At 45.8% G+C, this 27,186-nt stretch overlaps 1 protein-coding gene across 1 annotated transcript in view; it reads right to left on the bottom strand.

The window, feature by feature from the left end:
* Nucleotides 1-1,165: 1,165 nt before the first annotated feature.
* LOC144093752 (angiotensin-converting enzyme-like) overlaps nt 1,166-27,186 on the bottom strand; it is a 34,682-nt gene continuing 8,661 nt past the window's right edge. Inside the window, exons 2-15 of the mRNA XM_077627449.1 lie at nt 19,180-19,350; nt 18,246-18,404; nt 18,031-18,118; nt 16,884-17,027; nt 14,373-14,561; nt 11,346-11,437; nt 11,080-11,249; nt 9,717-9,841; nt 8,602-8,697; nt 8,053-8,194; nt 7,256-7,354; nt 6,355-6,486; nt 5,416-5,582; nt 1,166-3,492 (exon numbers count right to left, since the gene is read on the bottom strand). Coding sequence (XP_077483575.1) covers nt 3,380-3,492; nt 5,416-5,582; nt 6,355-6,486; nt 7,256-7,354; nt 8,053-8,194; nt 8,602-8,697; nt 9,717-9,841; nt 11,080-11,249; nt 11,346-11,437; nt 14,373-14,561; nt 16,884-17,027; nt 18,031-18,118; nt 18,246-18,404; nt 19,180-19,350 — 1,887 coding nt within the window. The 3' untranslated portion in view covers nt 1,166-3,379. The remainder of the gene's footprint in view (nt 3,493-5,415; nt 5,583-6,354; nt 6,487-7,255; nt 7,355-8,052; nt 8,195-8,601; nt 8,698-9,716; nt 9,842-11,079; nt 11,250-11,345; nt 11,438-14,372; nt 14,562-16,883; nt 17,028-18,030; nt 18,119-18,245; nt 18,405-19,179; nt 19,351-27,186) is intronic.

Raw genomic sequence — 27,186 nt, forward strand, 5'->3', positions numbered from 1 at the left:
AACATGTCCAACTTTTTGTTCATATAGCTCTTTGCTATTTATTCTCTGTTTCTCTGAAGTCCTTCAACCGGCAGAATGCGAAGTACAGAGAAATTTTTGCAGCTTAAAACACCTTCACTACTGTACGTGCTGACAATGCGTACTGGCTGTTTGATTTAAAACCGTTGAGAACGATTTCATACGAACATTAGATGTACTTTTCGCATTCAGCGTTGCATTACTATCGGTTTCCATGTACATAAACTGCATTTTCTCCATTGTCAAGGAAAATAAAATCGTCAGCGTTTGTTCCTCTCCACTCAGTATGGTGACCCCAGCAAAATGGCAGCGCAGCTTAATGCCTGGCTCTCTTTTTAATCGTCTGGCACGCATATTGGGCAACGAATGTAGTTGATTAGGTGACAGTAGTATTTCGTATCTGCACGCGCGGTAAGATACCGTCTGTTGCAAAAGTCGACCGCGCCACTCCGCCGGTCGGTGCGCCGGAATGTAACTTTTTGCAACAGGAGGTACGTGTGAGATAGCGCGAAGACTCATCTGAACTGGAGTTTACTACGGTGCTAAAACTGCAAAGACGAAAGAAATAAATTCTTACAATTACACCCTCTTTAACGCAGCCATACTGCTACGAAGAAAAAGTATACGTGTTCTTCAAATCTTCGCTGCAGATTAAAAATTCGTTATGCTTCACGTGTGTATGACTGATGTCAGGATGATGTCTTTCACATATGTTCTGCCTTAGATGACTTTTGTAAGCTCATTAGAGGTACAAAAACGGCTACTGTCCTGGGTTACCTGAAACACTGATTACAGCGCTTTTCTGCTAATCCAAGTTCCACCTGTGGTAATTTAGACCATAGAGCTTGATGATCGTTCTTTTCGCTGTAATTTTAGGCGCGTCACGGGCCACATGTACCGGCTTGACAAAGCGAAAACATATTGAGGTTATCCGCTTGTAAACCCTTCATTGCTCGTAACTGTCTTGTTCAGGACGGCTAATGAGGATGAGTAGTTCCACAACAAAGCTTGGCACAGCAGGCATGCATTTGATTCACATGAATCCTCATAACAACATTGACCTCACCCACCTAAGCGCTCTTTACAAGGTATGCTTACTGAATTCTTGCGGGCTTGGCGGTCGGTTGTACTCTGAAGGAGACAGGACTGGAAATAATGAAGCATCTTTATTTTCCTTTCAATTATCCAGTACATGTCACATTTACAAGGACAATAACAAGGAAAATGATATAAATTCTGTCTTATACCTGAAAGCATACTTAAAGCAAAAACCATAATGTGTAGTGAACAACCGCTGTGGTTTTTTTATTCGTTGGTTATTTCGCTAGCTGTGACTAGTGGCCTGTTTTTAAAACAATAAAGAGCGATCGCTGCTCATCCTGGTATGGCATATAATGAGGCCGGAGGAAACAAGAACCCGAAGAGAACGCAATTTTTTGGGCTTGCAATTCTGGCTACACTCTAAACATAAATGAGTAAAAAGTGGGTAAACTGTCCCCTAGCGCACACCTTTATATAAAAGTGGGTGTGATAGAAGACAGTATTAGTTCCTTTTTACTTCCATATAGGCGTATTTGTGTTTAGAATTTACCTTATAACGAAAGGACAATCTTTTCTTTGCTTTCAATACCCAACGACTGTCTTTGACAAGATAGCCTTGCACTGCATGTACTGCACTTGCAAAGTGCACACATTTATCTGGACTGAAAGAAGATTCCCGATGTCGAATGTTCACAAAGCGGCATCTGCGAATGGTACGTACGGAGCACGCAGTCAGATGCTAGCATCTATAAGGAGCTACAAAGGCGCATCGGGTCAAACCTCACCGCAAGTACGACAGCGACAACAAGCTTATCTACACTGACAAGATGCTTGTATAATTGAACCACAAACCTGAGGTTGGTTTCAAGATAGAATAGCGTGCACGAGTAGCAATTTTGGAAGCCGAATCGAATTACGAGTCGATTAATCGCCATATTAAATACAAATAAATAATTCTCAACTTTTTTTCTGAACGGTAGGCTCGATATCGCACTAGTACAGGTTTCTTGCCCTCTCTCTTTGTGACATTGGAATTCTATTTAGTCCGATAGTCAACGACCTGAAGCACATTTCTTAACACATTTATGTATCTGCACGCGTCACAACGTTTGCATGCTGTATCAGGAACCGTTTCTGCATCATGATGCGTCATGATATGCAACGCTACTAATTGAAATATATTTTATAACTAGGATGAAAAAGTAGTCAGGGATTTACAGAAAAGAAAAAGCTTAGAACAGAAACAAAACAAACCCATGATAAAGCAAACTGAAGCACGTGAAGAAAATAAAATATATGTAAAGCTAGCCCATGCCGCATCAAATTACAGCAGAGCATTCACAGCGACATTAGGCAAGCATGTAAACACCTGACCTACAACAACAGACTTCTACATGAGCCGCTCTTGAAATGTACACAATAGAATCATCTATATTTGCTGTAAGTTTTGAACATGAATTGGTATTCGCATTCTCGTGCACGATTTCACGGCGAAAAATTGCGTGAAATTTACGGTATGCGAGAAATACTCGAAATTTTGTCCAAAGCCTACCCGAGGACTGAGTCGCATATAAGTATTCGTTATTCGATGGTTCACAGTATTTATGTGCCTTCATGAAAGGGTTAAAGTAATGGGCATCGAAGTCACGGTATTGCGAACTTTTACTTGGCACAGGAGAAATGACTAGTACTATTGCATCAGTGTTCCACTACAATAAAAACTGTTAGATTATGTTTATGGTAAACATAACCGATTTGCATTCATCGCTTTCAGAGCTCAAGGCTGTTATATATGGAAATTAAAGATCTGAGGTGAAAGGTAACTGCAATTCAGATATAGAGCAGTGCACCGCAGTTGAATTCTGCAGTTGACTCTGAAACTGCCACGGTTAAGTAGGGCTCAAACTCTACATGGTAGTACTTCCTCAGGAAATGAAACGAGAGGTCGTAAATCACGTTATCTCACTCAATGTCAGATTATACCAATTTAATGCTGCCTTAGTAAAACCTTATTTGAGTATGGTTTATAAATAATAGAGGGCGCGCTATGTTTTCTGTTACTATCATCGCTTCCTTACACTGTAGACACGGAGAATGGCGTAACAGGCCGCATTTAGATATGTAGTTGCACCGTTAAAAACTCGCTTTTCGTATACAGGAATTCAACTGAGGCGCGGCAGTGAGCATGACAGAACATGGTAAGTAAAACTGAACTCGGGAAAAACACCTCCAGTGCCATCACTGATGGCGACGGCAACAGCACCAGTTTCCGTGGGCAGTGGCCCGCAGAAGTATTGCCAAACGTGCAGGTTCCAGTGCATCATAACGACCCGTACGCCCGGCAGAACAAGACGACCATCACTGAAGCCAGGACTGTCCCTGCTGAGAGATCAACCTTGTTGGCGAATGATGGCGAGCCCATGTAGTCTTGAACTGTGGAGGAAAACCAAGGAAGGGAACGAATCTTATGTGACTTGAAACAAGTTTCATTCATTGCTGCGAAGAAAAAGTGAACGAAAAAAGTGCATCAAACATTTTTCTAACGGTTTTCTGTGTGGCTCAGAATATTTGGAGCCCACAGTGAAGAAAAGTACGAGCGATTACTCTGCAGGATGCGGCCATTCCTGTGCGCATATAAAGCGGATGAGCGCATCGCGGATGTGTGATTAATAGCCCCATTATGTCACAAGCACTGCAGCCAGTATTGTGCAAACCTCTGACACTGTCACATATTGTCAATTTCTTTACTTGTTTTATGGAGGTTTAATGCCCCAAAGCTGCTCAGGCTATGAGGGACGCCGTACTGAAGGGCTCCGGAAATTTCGACCACCTGGGGTTCTTTAACGTGCACTGACATCGCACGGTACACGGGCCTCTAGAATTTCGCTTCCGTCAAAATTCGGCTGCCGTTGCCGGGATCGAATCCGCGTCTTTCGGGTCAGCAGCCGAGCGCCATAACCACTTAGCCACCGCGGCGGCTGTCTAATGTTCAGGTTATCTTATTATGACATGTGCGCCTCATACAACTAACGGAAGCTTAAATTAAAATTAAGAGGGGAGATACTCTAGCCGGCAACATGGTAATTTTGCGCCAATTTACGCTCAGCTACTCGACTGTTTGCAACTAACTGTTCTTAAGCGCGAATTATCAAACGCGCTTTCAGAGACCGTTAAGTGTAGTAGCCAAACATGCTGCAACAATTTTACTGAGCTGTCTTCACGGAACCTGAATCGTAAAGGAATTTTGAAAACCCAAAACGATCGTTTGAGTGACGCCCTAACTTGAACCGAGTGACCTCTGAGTGTCCCGGTATCTGCGCTGAAAATGGCAGTCATCACGGGTGCTTTGATATCCAGGGCAAGTGGGAGAAATTAGCGAAGGAAGAAACGGCCATCATGTCAGCAAGGCGCTTCTCCTGGAGGCTGCTCTGATCATGAAAACAGAGATTACGGGAGGGGAAGACAGAAAGAAGAATGTAGAAACTCATGCAGAAAACAGCTATTGTACTGATAGGAGAGGGCTTTATAGGAAAGCGCGTTTGTGTTTTCTGGCCGTATATACAACTTATAGTGCGGTAAAGTAGAAGTGTGCTTGCTTTACGATGACCGTTTCGCCGCATTAGGGCGCGAAGTAATCTAACTGTCACGCATTTAATCAAATCGATGGTTATGCGAACACTGGCCCCATCGAGAGGTTATCCAGTTCGTCTGGTTTCGAGCATACTAAATAGCAGTAATGCAGAACATATGAATTAGTAGCGTGCTTTACAGGTTCCGTTGTTGGGCGTACGGCTGAAAATATCCCGGCTGAAAAAGTCTCATTGACATTGCCTCACTTATTTATTTTATATGTCACATGAAACAGTTTAATGCGGACAGCACCGGTTTTTTTAACCCTTCGTGTTGTTTAATACCCAGCAGATCAAAAACTACAATATAAAAGCGTGTGGCTGGAACACCTCGAATTCACCTAAAAAGAAGTTCTAATCAAGGTAGCTAAAAAGTAACATAAAGACTTACAATCCTGATGTAAATGCTTAATTCACTAACTGAATCACGAAAAAAAAAATGACGGTCGATTTGCGTAGTTATAGGCTAAATCCAAATTAGTTGCGCTAGCGCTGTCTGGTCATTGTTATGCGTTTTTTATCGTCGACCTGCCACCTAGTTCACGTGACCTTGTGACGTTACCACAAGCTGCCCAGTTGTATATATAGTCACCGGGCACATTGCCGATTGCCCAACGTGGCGGGTGGGTCACCTCTCAGAAGCAGGCTTCCAACACACAACAGGGCTAAATGCGGAGAACGCTACAGGTGCTATAGCGCACTAAAACAGCGCGACGCTCCTTCTCACCGTTTGCATCGTCCCAGCCAACCTTCTCGTTCTTGATCTGCTCGTCCAGCCATTTCTCTAGCGGCCCGAAGTACTTCTTCAGAGACGAGGCTGACATTTGGTTCGTACCGGCCATGATTTCCAGGACTTCGGGCCACGGCTTGGAGCGGCCCAGCGACAATCCGTTCCTGAAAAAAAAAAGTCATCGTTATTACGCGCTCTTGGCAGCCAACAAGTACGACACGTCATTGGAATCGCTGCGCAAAAAAAGGCTCGTCCCTGGACTCCCTGCAACTAGTGTTGACGGCCCGCACATTTGTATCGGCTCTCCTTTACTCCCTCCTTTATCCCTTCCCTTACGGCGCGGTTCAGGTGTCCAACGATATATGAGACAGATACTGCGCCATTTCCTTTCCGCCAAAAACCAATTATTATTAATTATTACTCCTTTTTACACTACAATCAGTCCTTATTTTCCGCAGGTCCCAGCTACAACGGAGGCATGGCGTGGTTTCAGCCAGTGACAAACAACGCAACAAATTAAATGAGAACATTGTAACTGGAGCGAAACTGCTATATTATCCCGGGCCAGATATATGATTACGTAGTCATCTTTTTCAACAGTTATATGCGGTCGTTCACATGGCGCTCGAACAGTACTCTAGATATAGTTGCACCTCATGAATACGCACAGTGCGCTTGGTGAGAACTCAAGTGTCGCGAAGTGCTAAATTGTTCTTTCGACTACCGACAAGAAGTTCAGTGTTTCTCGGCGGCACTAAAAGTGTGTTGTTAGCCATGCGTCAAGACTAACATGTCGACACTCCTTCCTATTTTTTTTATAAAAGCGGTTCAACGCTGGCTGTCACTTCGTCGCGCCTAGGGAGTTTCTTGGAAAAGATTTTTTTTTTGAAGCGATCTGCGCGCAACCAGTAATGTGAATACACGTATTCTTATTACCTGAGAATTTCACCAGCGTTCTTCTCTCCATAAATGTCGCATTCGTGGAAAGGATGGGTGCCGTCAATTTTATTCGTAGTCGTGCAGAGATGTTCGTGAAATTGGAACTGCAGCATATATGACACGAAGTACCTGGTAAGGCAAAAGAAAACACAACAGAGTCGCAGGTAAATACGGACTAGTGCTGAAGATCGCCGGTTTGTATGGAATGGATATCAAAGGTGCGCCATGAAGCGCCACCTCTAATCAAAAATTAAATCTCTTGATCAGATAAAATCAAGGAAGCGACGAAAGATGCTTGTATGCAAAGAGCTTACGCCGAGCTATTTAGGGCACAAGAACATGTTGAGCGTTGATAAAAAAAAATTCTTGAAGCAATTTTTGCCTGCACTCCTGAGCGACACCAATACAGGTTGGGCAGCCAAACGCAGCCTTACAGAGCCTCCATTATGAAATCTGGGCCTGATTTACAGGCGACTCTCGGACCGGCGCTTGGAGGTATGCGGCTGTCCCTTATGAACCATGCTTTATTTATTTAACTCTAGGCAAAAACATAAGAGTGTCAGCGTAAGCGTTCAATAGCAAATCTCTCCTTGACACGCGCAGAAAATCAGAATAAAAAATCTTTCAATTTGCGCGCCCGGCACCGCGTGCTAAGCGATGCTGAGCATGCAAAATTACCGGAAAAATTTTGAATTTTTAGTGTACTCTACTGACTTTTTGGTCGCTAGAACTGCCCGGTCCGAGTGTGAGAAAAAGTTTACAAGTCATACATTGCAGCGTGTGATATCCAGAAAAGGTGAGCGTTAGGATAGGGGAGGCTATTCCCTGAGACCCGCCCGGCATGAGCACACATAAAGTTCTCGATTTTGTTCCCGGGCCCGTCGCCTGCGGAACTCACCTGAGGTACGGCACATGAAGTGCCACGTGGTACTTGGCACCGCCATCGAAGAAGGACTCGTTGCGTTTAACAGGAGGGGACACGCCTTGATATTTGATCCTGCAGGAAAAACACCACAGGTAGCACGTATACGTAGGTGTTACGAGGTCGTGCAGTGAGTACCAGGTGCATAATATTGAGCAAACGCACGCGGAAAATAAATTGAACATTCAGAAAGGGTATAAATTAATTCTTTTTACATGACTGCGAAAACGCAGTGCCTATTTGTGGTTTTCCATTCAAACCTCACACTGAAATACATTGCTTCGAGTTATTTGTTATATCAAAAGACAGAAACGGCTCGAAATGCTTCGCTGCATACGTAATAAAAAAAAAAAGAACTCGGATACAAATAAGGGGAGAACACGTGAATGAGCAAACAAACAAGTAAATAAAACACTTCAATATGTGGGTGCATGCCACCTGGCGTTGCCAGAAATTTTAGTCAAAATTTCGGTACTACGTTTATGTGATTAACCTCATGTACAACTTAAATATGTTAAGCCCGTTGCCATATGTGACTTCGCTGCAGCAGAAGCCACGCCATCGACGTAACGCCTAATGGAACACGGCTGTTGAAGTCCCTGTGGCACTTAAAATCCGGCAGGCAATTTGCAGCCTGTCGAACAAATGCGACAGGTGGTCAGCGAACACACGAGCGTTTAGCGAGTCGCCTCTGCTAGGAAATGGCTCAGTAGTGCAGTGGAAGATGTTTTTACCGGGAACAATATTTATGGGTCTAAATGCGAAATACTTGCCTGTACTCCCAGAATTTCTCGTTCATTTTTTCGAAAGGCGTCTCCCCGGTAAAGATAGTCCACCGCCACTTGTCAAGTATGTACCCGAAAGGCAAGAAGGCAATTTTGGTGAGCGCCGACATGAGCAGGATGTCAGTAGGGTCTGCAGAAAGACAAATTAGGGAGACACTTCAGCTCTGTGTTAAGGGTATGACGCGACAGCGTTAATGATTATTTGCTATGTTTCTTAATTAGTGCCTCTCTATAATTACACACACTCTTTAGCATAATACATCAGTGCACACGCCATACCACGTGATACAAGACAAGGTCTCCCTTTAATTAAGCAGAACATATGTGCCTCGATGGACTAAGGGTAGCTTGTCTGACTCGCAACCCAAGGAACGTATGAAGCTTCTTTACCACGAGCTTCGAAAAAAAAAAAAACGTGCATCCACGACCCACGCAAATTCACCACATAGGAACTTCATTCACACTGGAAAACGTCTTGCGAACTAACACCACCTGTACATTTTAAGAGCAAAGATGCTGCTGATGGTAAGTACTCACTGTATTTGTCTGTAGGCTTCATCAATCCAAGCTTCTCATAATGGGTCTTAGTTGCAACTGAGAGCCCAATAAGGTCTCCGACAGCTTCATGGAACCCTGTGCGGTGAAAGTCAACAAGATATGCAGAAATTTTGCATTGAGGAATGCTTCTTTGTAGCTTCTAGAATATTCCTCCGCAAGAAGTTTCTTTCACAGTGGCTGAGAGACCTCACAGGGCATTATTAATTGGAGACATCTTTTGAGGAGCCTAAGATTTTTCTTCTCTCTAATAAAACTATCGCCTTTCGAGTGGTCCTCATAATGAAAAGCTCGCCTTATCGCTTTGACGATTCAGCTGTTTATGTGACTTTATCGTTTATCGCCCCTTTTTTAATTTCTCAGGTTTGCATACACATTTGCCGTGGGAACACAATAATCTCTAACGCGTGCTTTCCATATTGCTGCCGCCCTGTCATCGTCTAGTCCATTTATGATAACCCAGCATTTAAAAAAAATTCAGGTTAGTGTGCATTATCTATGAAATGACGGGGCCATGGTCGCAAATATCAGACACACGTACACATGCACACAAAATGAAGTGGTCCTATGTGGGTTGTTTCTCAACTGCATGTGAGAGCGGAAAATTTTGTGAAGACAAACTTTCCGCAGATGTAATTTGTTCTAACATGGTTATTCACGAGTGTAGCGCGACTGCGACCATCACACCTCGCCACCGATCCCTCCCTCCCACCACGAGAAATTTATATCAGGAAGACATGAAAGACCAAATTTTTTTCGACAAAGAAAGGACCTTCATCCACCCGCATCCCAATTAATTGACCATAAATCCGCCGCTGTGTGGGGCATTTAATACGTTACGCGCCAGAAATTGCCAGGCAGGCCCTGCGTGCGAATTACAAATGATCTTCAATCAAAACAGAAAAAAAAGGAGTGTGACCCGAAATCAGTCGGCGTAAATTCATCGTATTGTTTAAGCCGTTTTAATGCCTGCCTTTAATGTGGCCTAGCGAGCAAACGTCTGCAATGTTCGTCTCAAATAAAGCAGGCAGAGTCGATAGCAGTCGCTTAACACGGACGCGCGGAAACGTTCATTACGGGGTGAGTAAGAAGACAACCTTCGTTGGCTCCTTGGCGGTTGAGCACATGCTGATGCTTGTACAGCATGTAGTATTCCACGTGTCCCATCTCGTGGTGCACGGTGCGCAGTTCTTCCATGCTGGGGTCGGTGCACATCTTAATCCTGGAATAGTGCAGAAATCGGTCAGGGGATTACAAAAAAGGGCCGACGATTGCGCTTCTTGGTAATGCGACTTCTGAGCGCGGCTGCTACGGTATTTCTGCCATAGGCGACCGCAGACAGAACATGCAACGCCGAACGGAGGCGGATGCCCATTGGGTTTAAACTTCGGCAGCGCGCACAGCAATCCGCCGCCGCTGAACTTATAGCTGAGCCGCTGCTCGGGGAATCCTCACCGGAAACATTTGCAGATGACGTCACAGCTCCAGTCACGTGACAACGACGCAAGAAAGGACGACAACCCTGGCTAATGTCATTCGTCGGAAATAGCACTAAATTCGCCTCCTGACACGGGCTATTTGAGTTGCTTGGAATTTAATGGGCTCTGTAGCGCAACTAAGTTCCTTTTTCACCGCCTCCTCACTACTCCTGCAGATTCCCAATATTTGGAGGGATTTCTAGCTGCTCACGTAACACATCCTATTACACGTTATTTGCTCTTACGCTAGGCCATTTAACACATAACACTACACATCACGAGGAGAAGGCAGAAGGAAAGTGGAGATTAAGAGAGGGCAAGTCGGAAGGAGGTGAGGGATGGTGAGAGCGAAACCGCAGGCGCCAATCAGAACCAAGGGGCGGGGAGAGAAGCGAGGGGCACACTGTGATTGATGGATTGGATCAATCGAGTGGAGAGGGTGTGCGGCGCATCACACAGTAATTGATGGACTGGATCATGCCACCCGCCATCGTCAGGCGGGAACACTAATGTTAATGCATACCCTGCCGCATGAATTCCATTGGTCGTCTGTAACTTTTTCCTCTTTGTTTTGATGGCGCTTGTGTTTTGCGTTTAAAATGCGCCGCTCCAACAACAACAACAACAAAACACACGCTCAGAATCCATGGCCTTAAGTACCCGTTTTTTTTCAAGCTGTGAACATTATTTCCTTAAAAAAAATTTACGCAACGCAGCCAGTGAGGTAGGTAGCTGCTCTCAAGATTATCATGCAGTGCTGAAATACACCGAGGCTTTCCTAGAACACCCGCATAAATGGCGTGTTTTCTTTTTTTCTCTCTGTTCCTCTTTGAACAGTAGTCAAGGTGACCTTCACATTCGTCACAAGGGCGATGTCAACGGTAACCTGAAGCTACCGAGAGGTGGCAGAATATTTTCTTCATTCCTGTACATCTCATTTTCTAAACACCGTACGAGCGCACAGATCGTTCTTCACGATTACCTGAAGTCATCGCCATCATGCATATCCCAAGCAGACGCGTGGCACTGAAAGTCTCTGTCATCAGGCTTTGTTATGATAGACTTTTCCCAGAACGTCGGCGTCATCTTCTCAAGTCCGATGCTTGCAAAGAAGTCCTCGGCCGCGTGGAACATCCTTGAGGCATTCCATTTCTGCAATGGAGGTAAAGCAACCGCCGCGAGTTAAACACGAGAGCGTTTTGATGTTTGTTTTTTACGCAGAGAAGGAAGTTCCTTTAGAGAACGCACCTGCTCTTGAATCGTTTTTGTGATGTCAAGGGGTGCTTTTTCTTCTGAGAGCCTAGTGTAAAGAGAGCTCCAGTCTTGCGCCCACATGTTTCCTGCGGAGAAAAACGAATCTCGGCGAGTGATCTACAACGCGAGCAACAAATAAATAGCTCAGGAGCGCGGACTGTTGGGCGAGTTGGTGTATTGCAAATCGTGTGTTTGTGTTTTTTGTGCGCCTGTACATATTTGGAATAAATAGCGACAGCAAATGTACGTCACTGCGTATTGAGAACAAGTGCTTCACTGTACCCGGAAAAGTCCATCACGCTGATTTTGAATTCACAGGCTGACATCCCTTACAAAAATTGTCTATAGACAGTCTACAGACTTCTTTTAGACTTTATTTCCTTCCTATAGAGATTCCTTTTTGTCTATTCATAGTCTATTGGCTACTAAAAGTTCGCTTGAAGTGTATGGCCATAAATCTATAGAATGCTAATAGACTATCTATAGGATTTCAGTTGCCTATAGACTGTTTTTTAGGGTTTGCCTTGTGGGGACCTGCCCTGCAGCCCCCTGAGTTTGCTTTCCCGCGAGGCACCGTGCAGCGGCGGTCTCACCTCGAGGCTGAGCGCATTCTCTTGTGAGTTACATTAACTGGCAAGAGAGGGCGCCAGCATCGCTGCGCGGAGACTGCCAAAGCCCGCGCGCGGGAGAGGGGCCGGGGGGGGGATGTGGGGGGGGGGGGGGGGGGGCTTCGGCTGGGATCGTCGGCCCGAGCGGACGTGTCGCTCGCGGCTCCGCTCTTCGCCAGCGGGGCGAGGAAGCGACGGGGAGACAGGCTCCCGTACTCGTCCCGTCCGGCCTTCGGAGTATATATCCCTTGCCCTAGCGCGGGCGAACATTCGCTCGGAACCTTGCTGGTGAGTCGGACGACCTCAATTCATTAGCGTACCTTGTTGCTAGCTGGCGTTATTGTTTCTGTAGCAATAAATGCCTGTTTGTGTCAGCCAATGTGTTGTTCCTTTGTTCCCCCAGAGCAAGGCCCGCCGTGGTCGGCGAGCGCTCGGTAGCGTACGCGATCACGGGGTGGGGTCCGGGCGGGTTTGAACCGTGTCAGCCACGATTGAGTGGGGAGAACGTACTTATGTCCCCCATTCAAACCCCACATCTGGCGTCCAACGTTGCCTATAAAGAGTCTATAGACTTTATAAACAGAAGTCTATGGACAGTCTACAGACTATCTAAAGAAATTTTTCTGAGGGATCAGTATTAGTAAAAAGATGAACTTCGCGTTTATTTTGTGCTCGTGGAGAGGTGTCTCAGCTGAAATCCAGTGCACACAGGAAATCGGCATCTTCGTGAAATGAACGCAAGATTTTACGCTTTTTCACGCGGAATGTGCTACGAAGAGAATACGTCAATCGTATCTTCATCTTGCAGCCCGGATGCTCTCCTGCTGCCGTTGTTGTGTCCCAAAGTGTTTCACTCTCTAATCACTTCTTGGATTATTTTTTTTATTTCCTGCTCATTCTCTACTCCGCCCATTGCTTTTTCTACCGGTTCTTTCTTCTGGCGCAAATCCTACAGCTTCGTCCATAGACGCGTTAATTTCATAGTCGCAGTTTCTTATGTAGCCTTTGTCAAATGTACACAGCCCAAGAGGCCTGCTTCTGAGTCGTTCAGCGCAGCTCCTCTTGCGGACTCAGATATCCTAATCTTACGAAAGCGGGATGAACTTAAGCCCCCATCCCTCCCAGGCTTAGGACTGTGCACTGTGCTTAATAGCCGCGCTACACGGCCTGGAAGCCAGCCCTTTGGGCTGTATGTGTTTGGCAAAGATTGCACGTGCACACCGGAAAGTGCATTTCTGTCGTTACATGCAGCAATAAACAGGTGCAGCACTCCCAGTTAGCTGAATGACTTAGACTTTAGCCGACCCCGTTAATTGCGTAGCGGGGGGAGGCTTCTGTGCCCCCTCTACTTTGCGATCTGTTTCCGGGGGACACAAATGAATGCTGCAGCATGCCATCATTTATACGATGCCTTTGCTAACTTTGGTAGACTGTCGAGGCATGACGTATTTGTGGCAGCAGTTTTAAAATTCATATTTGTATCGCAAGTTTGGTGTGTGATGTTAGACGTTATTAGGAAAGCATGCACCATCTAGTGCTGCCGCTTACCGCGAGCCGCGCCTAGCGCTAGCCAGTACACGCTGTGCTAAATCTTTGCACTGTCTATCTCCAGAGACATGTAGGAAAAAAAGAAATGGAGGCCTTTTTGTTCCTCCTCGAAGGGAAATATGACAGCGGTAGTAATACTAGTAGCTAGACGATTACATAACCCACTGGCCTTCCTTGATCAATGAAAGCATGTAGCGCATTCACGAAGGTGTTGTGCGGCCAGCCGCCGCAGCTCCGTAGTCGTACGCCTCTCGGCTCTAAGAAACGCGAGTTCGCGCAGCTGAAGACGTTCGTTCAACAGGAACGTTGTTCCTTGCGAGCACTCTCAAGGTTAGGCTACACGTAACACAGATACACACGAAAGTAAAGTGGCAGACAGCCACTACCGTAGTACAAATAATGAAAGAGCATTGCACGCAACGTACGCAGATGATGGGTTCTGTTCCCACCGATGGCTGGCGTGGTTGTCTTTTTTTTCAACTTTCTGCAAAATCACCTTCTATCAAAAACGATTACGCAGCCCATTTCCAACTGTAATCAACCCCATCATTAGAAAGAAAAAAAACCTGTCCCTATGTTTTCCTTGTTACCATGCAATGACTCTTGGCTTCATCCGTAGTGTTATCCTGACTACTGAAAAGCCCTCATCCCCTCATCATTGCTTGCTTAGCTAACGGGGCTCTTCAGTCTCCGGAAGAGCCGCGTGATAGACGGCCTTGCAAACCCGACGCTGCTGGCGAAGTTCTTTTTTGTACAGCAATGTACGGAGGCGCGTGGGCTAAGCTCTCTGTCGCAGACTTTTTTATGAAACACTTTCAAGCACACTGGTAACTTGTAAGCGCTATAACTCACTTAACGCACTCACCTAAGAGATGGGCTGGTATGGTGCCATCCGCCGGCAGGCGGCCTGGGTATATCTCCCTCAGCTTCATTCTGACAAAGGCGTGCAGTTTCTTGTACAGAGGGGACACCTCCTCCCATAACTTATCCACGATTTCCGTCATGTTGGCAGTTTCGTAGTCACTGAGCCAGGCATCCTTGAGGTTTGCATATCCTGCAGTTTACGTACAGAGGAAAAAAAAAGAATGATTGAATACAAAACAGCCACTTCTGATCTGTATGCAGTGAGCAGGAAAAAAAATCGTACTCACACGTAGCATATGTGAATACATGCCTCATTGAATTGCGTATGAGGACTATCAACGCTGCAGCGTGAATAATACCGCACTTCCTAGCCTCTCAAAATTTCCCAAATTAAGCTTCAAAGCGTTTTACGCGGCCAGCTACTTCTTGGGCATTCCATAGGTTGGTCGCTTCGCTGCCAAATAAAGACATTCGATGTTGAATCAAGCACGTCGAGATTACTGTACATGTGCGCGGACCGCAAGAAGTGGCAGTAACTACAAATAGGCTGTTAACTGAAATTCCAGAAGCTTCTGCCGACCTGCGCTCGCCTGAATGCTGTTTTGCATGTTACGGGTATAGGGAGAAGGTGCAAATGTTTAGAAGGTGGAAACCAAAAATTAAGTCTCTAAAAATGCGCGACCGATCGTTTTAAATTCTTTCTGCACATTCTAGACAGGACACTGGGCATCAACGTTACAAAAAAGGAACGCGAGAAATCGGAATGTCATTAACAGCCTGAATGGGTACCGGACGTCCATCTAATACCGGTGCCCTTGCTTGTGAGCAAAAGAGTGGAGTCATGAGTTTAAGCTTTGAAGCCAAAGTGTGAGGTGCCACCCGGAAGAACTTAAGACCTAACGTTGCTCACAGCTTTCTAAGCTCACCGCAGCAACGCTGGTTCTTGTCTCTCTATTGTCTAGAATGAATGGCATAAAGAAAACAGCGTACTATTGAGCGGCAATAGTTGTTTGTATGCTTGAAACATTTATTGAGGCCATGTATAGGATCACTTGCGTTTACCCAACGGGCAAGGTGATAATTGTAATGAACATTTTGTTCCTAGCTTTAGCCGAACAAGGCTACTCTACAACATCTATTTGGCGGACGTCATTTTTATCCATAATCTGAAACTGACAGCTTCGACAGTGTTGCCGCTTATGGAAGGGACGTGTGATTACTTTCCCGACTTACAAAAAAAGCCAAAGACGGCATTCTCTGCAATAAAATCCTAGTGCCATGCATGTCTCTGCAAGAGCCTCTGCTTCGGTCTTATACAGTACTAAAATAAGTCTAAAAAATGATTGCTAGGCAAATATTCGCATGTCTAACCACCACTGCCGTCCACCCACGTACGCGTGAAGCACTAACTAAAAGTATAAAAGAAAGCTGTCCCGCTGCCTCCGTGCTTCCCACATAAATAAGGTCCAGGAACTTCTAGTTAACCAAGCTCTAATCTGAGGCATTTATCTATGTCCTCCTCCTCCGCCTCCATCTTATACTCCACCATGCCTAAGAGAGAGCACCGCGTTCGGCAGTGTATATTAAATCGACTTTCTTTTCATTGTCGTCAAATAATTGCCAGCATGGCCCAGAATGAGTGGCATTAAACGTTAAAAGAGGCCCGGAAAATAACGGAATTAAATACCCCTAGGAAATATGCATTAATATCATTCCTTGCGCCCGTGTAACATGGGCGTAAGAGTCAAAGGGCTGTGACTCAGATCTTCCAAAATTTGGCCGGGATTTGGCCCTGTCTTCCTTGTACCATCTGCTTTCGAATAATAAGTGCTCCATTGGTTCCTAGGGACAGCAGACATGGCAGCTGGCACTCACAGTCTAGCCAGGATAACTGTTCATGAGGGCGATGTCGATATGAAGCCGGTGCCGAATTCAGCGGCAAACATCATAAGAGTCACTATTGAAGTTGAAAATCAATAGAGTAGATACACTGAGAGTAAATCAGCTGGGGAGGATAGAAGTATTACTTTCGGGACATACAACAAATTTCATTGTGCGCGTATCATTTATCGCTTCTGAATTATCTGTAGTGGAATGGGGACCAGCCAACAACGTTGGCTCATGAAAGACAAGGACAAATTTCGCTGGATAGGAATTCAGTGCCGGGTGTGAATTCTTCTTAACCTGACCTGACAATTTAAAATGGTTTATGGTTTATGGAGGTTTAACGTCCCAAAGCGACTAAGGCTATGAGGGACGCCGTAGTGAAGGGCTCCGGAAATTTCGACCAACTGGGGTTCTTTAACGTGCACTGACATCGCACAGTACACGGGCCTCTAGAATTTCGCCTCCATCGAAATTCGACCGCCGCGACCAGGATCGAACCCGCGTCTTTCGGGTCAGCAGCCGAGCGCCATAACCGCTGGGCCACCATGGCAATTTAAAATGACAACTCAGAAGTGAGTGTTGCTAAGTACTGCTGACAAGTGCCGAAGAATACTATCATACTAACCGTCCAGTGATGCTCCTTCGTTGGCCAGTGTGACGTAGGGAATGAAGTACTCCTTCACAGCCGGACCGACGGCGTTGTGCCAGGCCAGCCACACTTCACGCAGTTTATCGTAGTCACCAACTTCTTTCATCATGCGAACGAGGTCTGCGCGGAGGGAATGAAGATTGGGAAGAAGCTTTGATGGCACCATCGACGTGAGTCGCATCGCGGACGCAAGCGAATCAAATCAGGAAGTTTTACGAGGACGCCCGTTGGCTTCATGGAAGGTTTTCGAGGTAAACATTTAGTCCAACACTGCTAGCAGTGGGCAATACAGAATAAATACAGGGTGATTCTGATGTCACAAAAAAAATTGCAAGTTCAATAAATCGAGAAATAAAGACACGGTAGCGCGTTGTTGTTTCCACGAAAATGCTCAGAAAAACGTGGAATTTTTTTAATAATGCAAAATATTATTGCCACTATAACTGCATTTGCCACCGAAAGGCGCCGGTTTAACCTTTGAGTTGTGTCAGCAGTTTGTGCAGTGGCGCTTCACCGCCACCTTTCGGCGACAAATGTGACAATATTTTCCAAATAAAAATAATTACATGTATTTCTGTTCATTTAGGTGAAAACCTCATCTCGCTTTGACCTTTACTATTCGAATTATAGAATTTTTCGTTTTTTTTTCTGACTTTTGGATCGTCCTAAATAGTCCAAGTACTACTTGCGGCTGGGGTCACGCGGGAGGTAAACAGGTCTAACAGTACCCTATCGTGTTGTTCTTTGGCGCGCTGAACAGCAAGGCCGTTATCTCCTCAGCCTAGGAAACGGCAGCTCGCTGTTACTTTCCATAGCTACACTTATCGTATGCAAACAATTCCCTGCGACGCTTATCAGCTGGAAGTGCGGGCAGGCATTGGGCGCTTTGGAAAATTAACTGAAGAAGTACCAGAAGAGTCGGCCGATGTGTAGTTTTAAGGACTACACGCAGCACGCGATCAATTGCTTTGTCAGAAATACACGCTGGAAATTCTTCGCCAAATTCTAAACAGCGCAAATTAACATTCTTTAAAATTAGTCACGGATATGTTGCTCAAAACAAGGACCACTTGTGAGTTTTCATTCATTGCGCATCAAAGTAATATTTTGTCGACATTCTTACCAGGCTCCAAGCTAAGATCCTTTTCTTTTCCGACAGTCACTTTGGTCGATCCGTAGATGGTAGCCATCTTGGAGCTTAGACTGGTAGCCTGGATACAACGACGGGTATAGGAGGGGAAGTCAACACGCAGTTGAGCGTCGCAGGGCTCAGCTCCAACGCAACAAGTGATACATGGTCATCGAAGACTCCCGAAGATAAAAAAAAGTGGTACTAACGTTCTCTAGTTTGTCGTCGGGAAGCGCAGCCAATCCGATAGTAGCTACGTGCCTGAACAATCGCTTCAGGGATTCGTTTTTGAAATTCTGCCAATCGAAGCGTTTTGCTGTCAAGCCGAACTCGCGCTCGAGCTTGGCCTTCTCGTTGGATACCTTATTCTGGAAATAAAAAAGCAGAAAATGGCAAACAAAGAGGTACGTTCAGTATAGTTGGTAGACAACATCACGTGAACGGCAATAATGTTTACTGTGTCCCAACGCAGAAGTGAAAGGAATGGGACAATAGAAAAAACATTCACTCGTAAGAGGTTGAATGAAAAAAAAAGAACAAAATGGACGAATGTTACAGGCAGAACTTATTCTTTCAAAATTGCCCACAGAAACTGCTAGCGTAGCAACAAAGGATCTCAATGTTTCACTTAGTAAAACAAAGGGGGGAGCAAGATAGTCGACTAGGAATGCCGAAGAATTGCCTCAATGAGATTTTTTTCTCTAATGTTGGAAAATCTTTTCTCTTTTTTCTCTTTTTGTTTAGCACGACAGCTGTAGTGGTTCAAAACTACGGCTTAGGTTTTGAGGACAGAGCACATTATTTCCCGGCGTAGGTCCCCTTCTCAAGCGCCCCACGTTAAAATTCTTTTTGTCCCCAAAATCTCTTGTGGAGATCGGATAAATTCGATAAACTGCAGTTTGGTGCACTAAGGCGAAATCTCTGCCTGATATAATAATTAAAGCGCAACATTTTTTAAGTGCTGATGAAGAGTACCGAACATTTTAGCACAATTTTGTTGCTCCATTCCTTTGTGACTACTGCGGCGGTAGACGCTCGCTACGCGGATTCTCAGAGACTGTTTCCATTGCACCAAAATGTTCGCGTGAAACGTGTTATTGTGATACGGAGAAAAAAAGAAGCCGATGTTTCGTCTGCGCTCACCGTGTTGTTTTCGTTGTACTCCGTGATGTTGGTGGCGTAGTCCCATTGCGAAGAACTGTCCACGTGCTCCATCGTCGTGTAAGGGACTTCCAGGTCTTCGATGAAGGAAACGCCCATGTCTTCATTCGAGATCAAGGCTGACACGTTTTTCAGAGTGGCCAAGTAGGAGTCCTTTCGAAACAATAAAAAAAGAGAAAACATTCGCTGTAGTCTTGCTTCATCAGTACAGAGTTTCCCAGCTTCCACACTGTTGCATAAGAAGTTCGTGATAATATGTCAGTGATTCTAGAGGACGACGCTCTCCTGAGAAGGTAGATAGATAGATAAAGAGGAGGAGGGAAAGGCAGGGATGTTAACCAGAAAGGGGTTCCAGTTAAAAATGAAAAACCTAAGCCATACACTGCCTCTCACGCGGGGAACTTCATATTGTGGTCCGTGCTACCAAGATCCACAAGCATTCGACAACCTGCGACTCTAGCGCCCAGGTTTTATTATTACACGGAAACTTCACATTTCCGCGGAAGAAGGTACTTGTGTCAAACTAGCGCGTTATGCTCGCATTAGGTCACGCGATTGAAAGCGCTTCGTTAGCATTATTCCTTGGCATTTCTCCTCGGCAATTATCTTGAGCGCTGCCGTTGTGTCCTCTATCAGATACACACTGTCCTTATCACTGTCATCACGCACCGCCTATGGTCTAGTATTGGAGTAGCGTGTTTGGGAAATGTCTCCAAATTAACTCCTTTCTTTTGTGGCGCAGTCACCGCGGTAAATAACCATTAGCTCTTCTCATATTTAAGATACTAAAATAATAGCATATTATTCTTTTGTGCTATGAGAGGTGTTACGTACAATTGCACTGCGTCAAGTCATAACGATTTCGCACATCGCAGTAAAACTCGCCAGACGATCGTAATGACTTTTTTTTTTTCGCAGCCCCCAGTGCGAAGTGCATAATTCTATAAATTTCCTTCCGCACTGAAGCGAACATACGACTCATTAAATATTATAGGAGCAAGGAAAGACATTAAAATACGGGTACTGTCGTGTCTTTTGCGCGAGAATTTTCCTTTTTTTTTTAGTTACAGTGGAAGTTTACAAAGAGTGGAAGTTATTCGTCTCTTGCACAGTCAAATTCTCGTAGTTCTTGTTTTGCGCGGCTGAATTTGGTGAGCAGATAGCATTACTGAGTAGATACACGACGTTTACTGGCCACAGATGTTTTTTCCTTACTCCACTTGCTGCATATAATTTTTTTAATGCAGTCTGCGTGACTGTGTGACTCATTGGTGCTATGCGTTAAAAGCCACGCGAGGCGCTTCTGTTCGATTGCCTGATCCATCTAACAAGAAAAAAAGACAACTCTCGAGAGGAAGAATCAGACGTAGAGCCTTGGCAGGCATTTTTTTTTTATTCTTAACACAAACTTAATTCCGTTCTCTTGTAGCTGAGCCCGCCAGTAATCATGGTCCTGACACGTCTGTCGCTCCTTTCGCTGCGTATATTCGTCTGAATTCTGCATCTGCTACCATCTCTCAACGTGAAAGGTCACGAGTGCCGCTGAGTTAATTATGTTCCAAGCCTGGGCTCCTTGGTTCTTCAGTCCAAGCATGTACTACAGCTTCTTATGCAGGCACGTAGGATAGCAATCTGGGCGAGTTGGCGACACCACATCTTAGAATTAACAAGCAAAAAACAGAGAAGACAAAAGAATAGGAAAATCTACAGAAGCCATGTTATATTGCTCTAAAACCACAACACAAAATAAAAGAACACATAGCACAGTACGAGAGCAAACTATCAAGTGACAGACTGTTTGCTACAGTAAGTATGTTGGCGTATATACTATGCGACGGTTTCTTTGGTGAACTGCGCTCAGCAGATTCATTTAAAAGCTGAGGGCAAAAGAATGCACACCTTTCGTGGACATTCACCGACTAGCGCAATCTGTCGGCCGCCAGTAACGAACATTCCGTAAATCAGTGGAGATATTTTAGCCCCCAGATATTGTGCGCGAACACAGTGATTGTCGTGTTTGACTCTTCCTCCTGGTTTTCGTAAAATCTGACCTGTAAAATACTTTCTGATTTCGCACCAACTATTTTCTGTAGGTATAGAAAATCGATGGGGTGCACCTTATATTCGAAATCCCCGTGGTGTTTTTGAGTGGTCAGCGCCACGCAGACCGTGACGGCAGCCATGCGAACTAGAAGCGCTTCTTCAGATTTCCTAGGCTTGCGTGCTCATAGTGCCAGTCGCTCTAAAGTTTTGTACTCCTAGATCCCCTTTCACTTTGGCGCGCGCAAGACTCGCGGAGTACCGCTGGCTGCTTTGGAACTCAAAAGCACAAGAGATATTGCCACGCATGCACACAGCCGCTTGCCTCTACAGATGGCGGTCATCAACGCCTACACATAGTTGCAAGGAGCATGTACATACAGGAACACTATGCTCTTATATCACAATTCAGAAGTTAGGTTTAATCAAAAAGGAAACAAAATGAGAGAGAAGACGGTGGTTCAGATGCTGGTAAACGCAGCTGTTGCCTACACGTTTCGATCTCAACGCTTGCGCCCGAAGCAGCTGTGAAAAGTGCGAGGATATGCTCTCTTGTCTGTTGGCGACGTCACAGGCGCCTGTGTGGCGGATTTCCTGTGAGCTGCGTTTGCTTTGTTTTGGGATTACAGATTTGACATTGGCCTCGCTTCCCTGATGATTTTGTTTGGTTGTGGCCGAGATGGAAACACTGCTGCGCGTTATATTCTGATTAATATTTTGAGAGCGACTTCTGCCTTTCTCTACATTTGTATGAAATCCTTGAATGTGGCACGATTATGAGCGTTTCCCGATGTACGTTCGACAACTTTTTTTTTTCTTTCATAACTCTGGCGGTCTGGCCGTGAGTGTTATTTCACTTCAAGCTACACTTCGTGCAGATGTCTAGTATTTTGTTGGATAGCGACTTGTGTTGTGCCTTACGGAACAAAGCTCCCGAAATGGTCTGTCTTTTTCTAGCTGATGATATGCAAGTATAAGTGCCTGTACTGCCACAAATATAAGCGATGTAGTACGGCTATTCGAAACAGGTGAAACTTGTCGATGCAAGTATACGTGCCTATACTGACAAAAATATAAGCAGTGTAGTTTGGCTATTCGAAACGAGTAAAACTTGTCGATGCAAGTATAAGTGCGTGTACTGTCACAAATATAAGCAATGTAGTACGGCTATTCGAAACAGGTAAAACTTGTCGATGCAAGTATAAGTGCCAGTACTGTCACAAATATAAGCGATGTAGTATGGCTCTTCGAAACAGATAAAACTTGTCACTATTTAAGCTTATATGACTAGCCGTTATATACATACACGCGGCAAATTCGTGCTTTTATGCTTGGCTTTCGAGTTCCCATAACTAATGTCATTACTGATACCGATGCTTTCGCTTTCTTACGTAAAGGTCACAACCTACGAGCAACAGTGTCTAGGTAAGCGTTTGATCCTCACCCCTGACACACTGAGAATAATCGCATGCGTGCCGGAGGCCTCCCCGGTACACGGAAGAAAAAACCTCCGCGGACGAGGAAGCCACTTTCCAAATATTCGCCGCGCCTTGTGGGGAGCGAATATTGCCATCATAAGGTGGACGCTTTGCTGGACGTTTCGATAGGTGCACCGAGAAACAACACGCTAGCTGGTGCGTACAAATTTCCTCCTAGGTGCCAACTCATTAAGGCGCGTTCATCGCGTCGTTGTGATTTTGACATGCGTGTTAGCATTGAATGAAACTGGCAGCTGTCGAAGGCCCACCACTTTATCCAAACCAGCGCTTCAAAAAACCGACAGAAGCTGGGACACACACACGCTGGCGAAGGAAAAGACATTTTTGGATGGGGGAAGTTGAAGGTACGAGGGAACATGTGACGGGACTGATTGTCGACTCTTTTGTCTGCATTGTGTGCATTACTTCATGAGTAAAGTTCAGTTGTCAGTTCAGCGCATTGTGTGTGTGTCTCAACTTCTGTCCCTGTATTCAAGCGCTGGTTTTGTTAAATGCATAACCAAGTAGCCCCACAAGCCACTTTGTTGAGCATTTTTGACGTTGCCCAAACAAGCCTTTCCCATCTCCGACAAGCTTGCTGTTGTTATAGAGCGTGCTAAAGGCACGTGGGGTGTAGGCAATGCGTTTTAAAATATTTTTGGGAGATTTTTCGAGAGAAGAGTTTGAGCAACAGTTAGAAACCCACGCACACTACGTAAATCTGTTAGTTTAGACTACCTATTTTTGTGGGCTACGTTAGCCCTTCTATGAGATTCAAGGTCACTGGAAGGTTGAGCGTGTGCCACAGACTGGATGTAGACATGTGATGCATTCTTGCGCCACATCAGGCTTACCATTGTCTTGTGCACTAAGGCACGGTCGCTGTGACGCACAAGTCTAAATTTAGACATCCTGTTTCTGATCGAAACCTTTCTATATAAAGCTGCGCAGGCTGGTTTTCTGTATGACATGCAAGCTTTTTACTGGAAGCTGCTTTGGACGGCGCCTCTAAATTTCCCTTTTTCTTTCCTCTGCCTGTTGCCAGCGTCTTCACCATTCACATTGCAATCCCGAGTTTCTTTCGTGGTGGGGACTTTAATCCCCATGCACTACATGTTGCAAAGTTCACCGACTTTTTTCTTTCATTCATTGTTGAACCTACAGCCCTTGCCAAAAATATCCAGGCCAAGAGGTACGCATACTAAGGCCTGTAATGGTGCTCCCTAGCACCCAAGGAAGTACTCAGTGTGTGAGGGTTGAGAGCGACAGTTCCTCTCACCTTAGACAGGTTTAGATCGCTGACGACATAAAACAAACCACATCGCATTTTTTAATTTTTAATTTTTAATTGGTTTTTGGGGAAAGGAAATGGCGCAGTATCTGTCTCATATATCGTTGGACACCTGAACTGCGCCGTAACGGAATTGATAAAGGAGGGAGTGAAAGAATAAATGAAGAAAGAGGTGCCGTAGTGGAGGGCTCCGGAATAATTTCGACCACCTGGGGATCTTTAACGTGCACTGACATCGCACAGCACATCGCATTGCCCAAAACCAAATCCAGTAAGTGAGTTTTTTTTTTTTCTGTGCGGAGTTTTCAACTCGACCCACGACATGCGTGCCCCCAACATTCTCGAGTGTTCTTTCCATGTACTCAATCTGGAAAGCGTTTGCCAGAGGACTGCTTTTCTCTCTCTTACACTGGTGCCCTACTCTTTGCACGCATTCTTCATTTAACTGAGCGATAAACAGACTGAACTGTTCAGTTGAAAGCGCTGCACTCTCACTTGCTTGTAATCTTTCATATTGTTTCCCATATTCGATATATGCTTTTTATTGACACTTACAGCCTTCCGCACATGTACATATTTCGGCTTCCCACTCAGGATAGGAAAAGTCCGTCGTTGAGGGGCGGTGGGCTGATCGGTATCGCTATCAGTGCACAACATAGTTAAACGGCACGCGTCGAAAAGCGCGTGCTCCTTGATACTATATCGCTCAGCGGCGATAAGCCTTCCCACACTTGACCGAAGAAAACTGTGTCCTAAGTCTACTTTCCAGAGCAAAGCACATAACTCTCTAATCTTCCTGGATGCGATAGCGCTCTGCACGGCTGTCAGGAAAACATTTCCTCGGCCACTCAATACACCGTTTTAGCATGCCGAGAGAGAATTTTGAGATATTTCGGTTTGGCTACACAAATGGCGCGAAAATCGAATGGCGTCGCAGAATTATCCTGGATATAACGTGGCAATGTTCGCTCCAGCAACCAGAACGTGAAAGAACTCCAGGTGCTCGGAATTCACCCATAGTCCCCCACCACCGTGTCTCTCACCGCGTAAAATAAAATGCCTCTCTCTCTCTCTCTCTCTCTCACCGTGTACAGGTGTGGCTTCGAGCCGTTAAATCAGCGAGACCATGCTTCTTGCCAACCAGAAGACGAAACGCAGTCAAGTTGCTGAACTGTGAGCTGGTCACAGATAAAGGGCGCCCTTGTTTTGATTGATTGCTAGTGAGTCATCGATAGACTCATCGCAGAATCACGCCAGTGAGGCTCATTAGCGCTGAAAGCCGACATTACTGTCGAATTTTAGGATCATCAGCAGCAGCAGCATAACTACGTTCATTGTAGGACAAAGGCCTCTTCCATTTTTCCTCAATTAACATTTTCCTGTGCCAGCTGCGGCCACCTTAGCCCCGCAAGCTTCTTAACCTCACCTGCCTACCTGACTCTGATTTCCAAATGTTTCCTTTTTATTGAGTTATGAAAAGCTCTGACGTTTTAGTGCGAAAGCAATACTTAACAGGGTCGCAACCAAGAATCTTGCGTGAAGCCTCGGAGTAGCTCGGGTAAGCTCGGGTTAGTTCGAAGGAGAGTCGCGCCAGCTGCAGCCAATGAGAGGGTGACCTTCAGAGTGACATTGGCCAAACCCAGCATAGCAACAGCCCAAGCAGAAATCAAATAAAGATTCCCGCGACTGTGCTTCGAACACGCGGCGGCGCGAACGGGTCAGCTTCGCTGGCCACTGCAGGAGAGCACTATGTTATTGCCACAGCCGATCACTCCTCATGCTAAACTGCAATACACTCTCTCGTTGTGCATTTCACGTCGACGTCTTCAACTTCCGTCTGCGGCGCGAACAGATCAGGTCAGCTTAACCTGGGTCAGATATCCTCGCCAGACGTGCCGACGATTCAGCACAATGAGCCGAACTAAGCTAAACACATGCTTCCGCACGTCTGCTTGGTTAAACTCTACCACTTTTTTCCTCCTGTTGTACCCGGTGGTGCAGCTTTCTTTTTTTTATATTGCTGACTGCCGTCCTTCTTTACTCCGCAACAATGCACAAGGTGAAGGCAAGGCATTCGTTAAAAAAGGAATGAATACGGTTCTTAGTGGACTCCGCAATCGCATTCCACGATGCCACAAAATGGGACGCGTGGTTCCCGCCCTCTCGGCTTTACTGTATATTTCTATGCAGAGGTGTGTCCAATCAGCCTGGCAGAGGTTCACCAGAGACTCCCGAAAGTCTCCCTTTCCCAGAGTGTCTGCCAATGACTCCGAAGGAAGGCACCCAAGCTCTTCACTTGGACAGTGGCAGACCTGTGGGAAGTCTGCGAATGCACAGGGTGAGCCCAGCGGCTCGGTCTCAGCCGTTTCTTTGGAAGCGACGCCAGTGTTAACACTGTACCAGAGACCGGCATGTATAAGCACACGGCATATACGCATACTGGCCAACACAAGCAGACGTAACCAGGTCAGTCTGCCAATTTGACCAGGCCACTGGACCGGGTCCCAACCCTCACCTTCGTATATAAGGCCACCAACCTGGGCTTGATTACGCAATCCCACCGACTCCGTGTTTGGATCCGGAAGATGTCTTCCCGCGTCCGGATGTGACGTCGTCACAACCTGGCAATCGTTTTCTGAGCACCCATCAAGATCGCAGTACGCAGCCTCCCATGCAGTGGCGCGCAGTCGAACGCGCTTAGCCACTAGTCTGGTGGCTACTGTTAGGTTTAAGTGGGTTAAATATTGGCATGTTATTAGGGTTTAAGTGACAGATTTTAGTGCAACTACCTAACACTGTACCAACCTAGAATCTTGTTTGAAGCCTGCATGGGGTAGCTCGGGTAAGCTGGGGTTAGTTCGGAGGAGCGTTGCTCAAGCTGCAGCCAATGGGAGGAAGATCGGGCAATGTGCAGTAGCCAGTAAGAGGGTGAGATTGAGGGTGACTTTGGCAAAACCTAGCATAGCAACAGCTCATGCAGAAATGAAATTATTGCCGCGACTAGGTTTCGTACCCGCGGCGTCGCGAGCAAATCAGCTTCGCCGGCCACTGCACGAGGGCACTATGCTATTGCCGCAGCCAAGCATGCCTCGTGTTAAACTGCAATACACTCTCTCGCTGTGCATTGCACGCCGACGTCTTCATCAACTTCCGTCTGTGGCGCGAACAGATCAGGTCAGC

Source organism: Amblyomma americanum, chromosome 6 (assembly GCF_052857255.1).
Source record: "Amblyomma americanum isolate KBUSLIRL-KWMA chromosome 6, ASM5285725v1, whole genome shotgun sequence".
NCBI classification, from domain to species: Eukaryota; Metazoa; Arthropoda; class Arachnida; order Ixodida; family Ixodidae; genus Amblyomma; species Amblyomma americanum.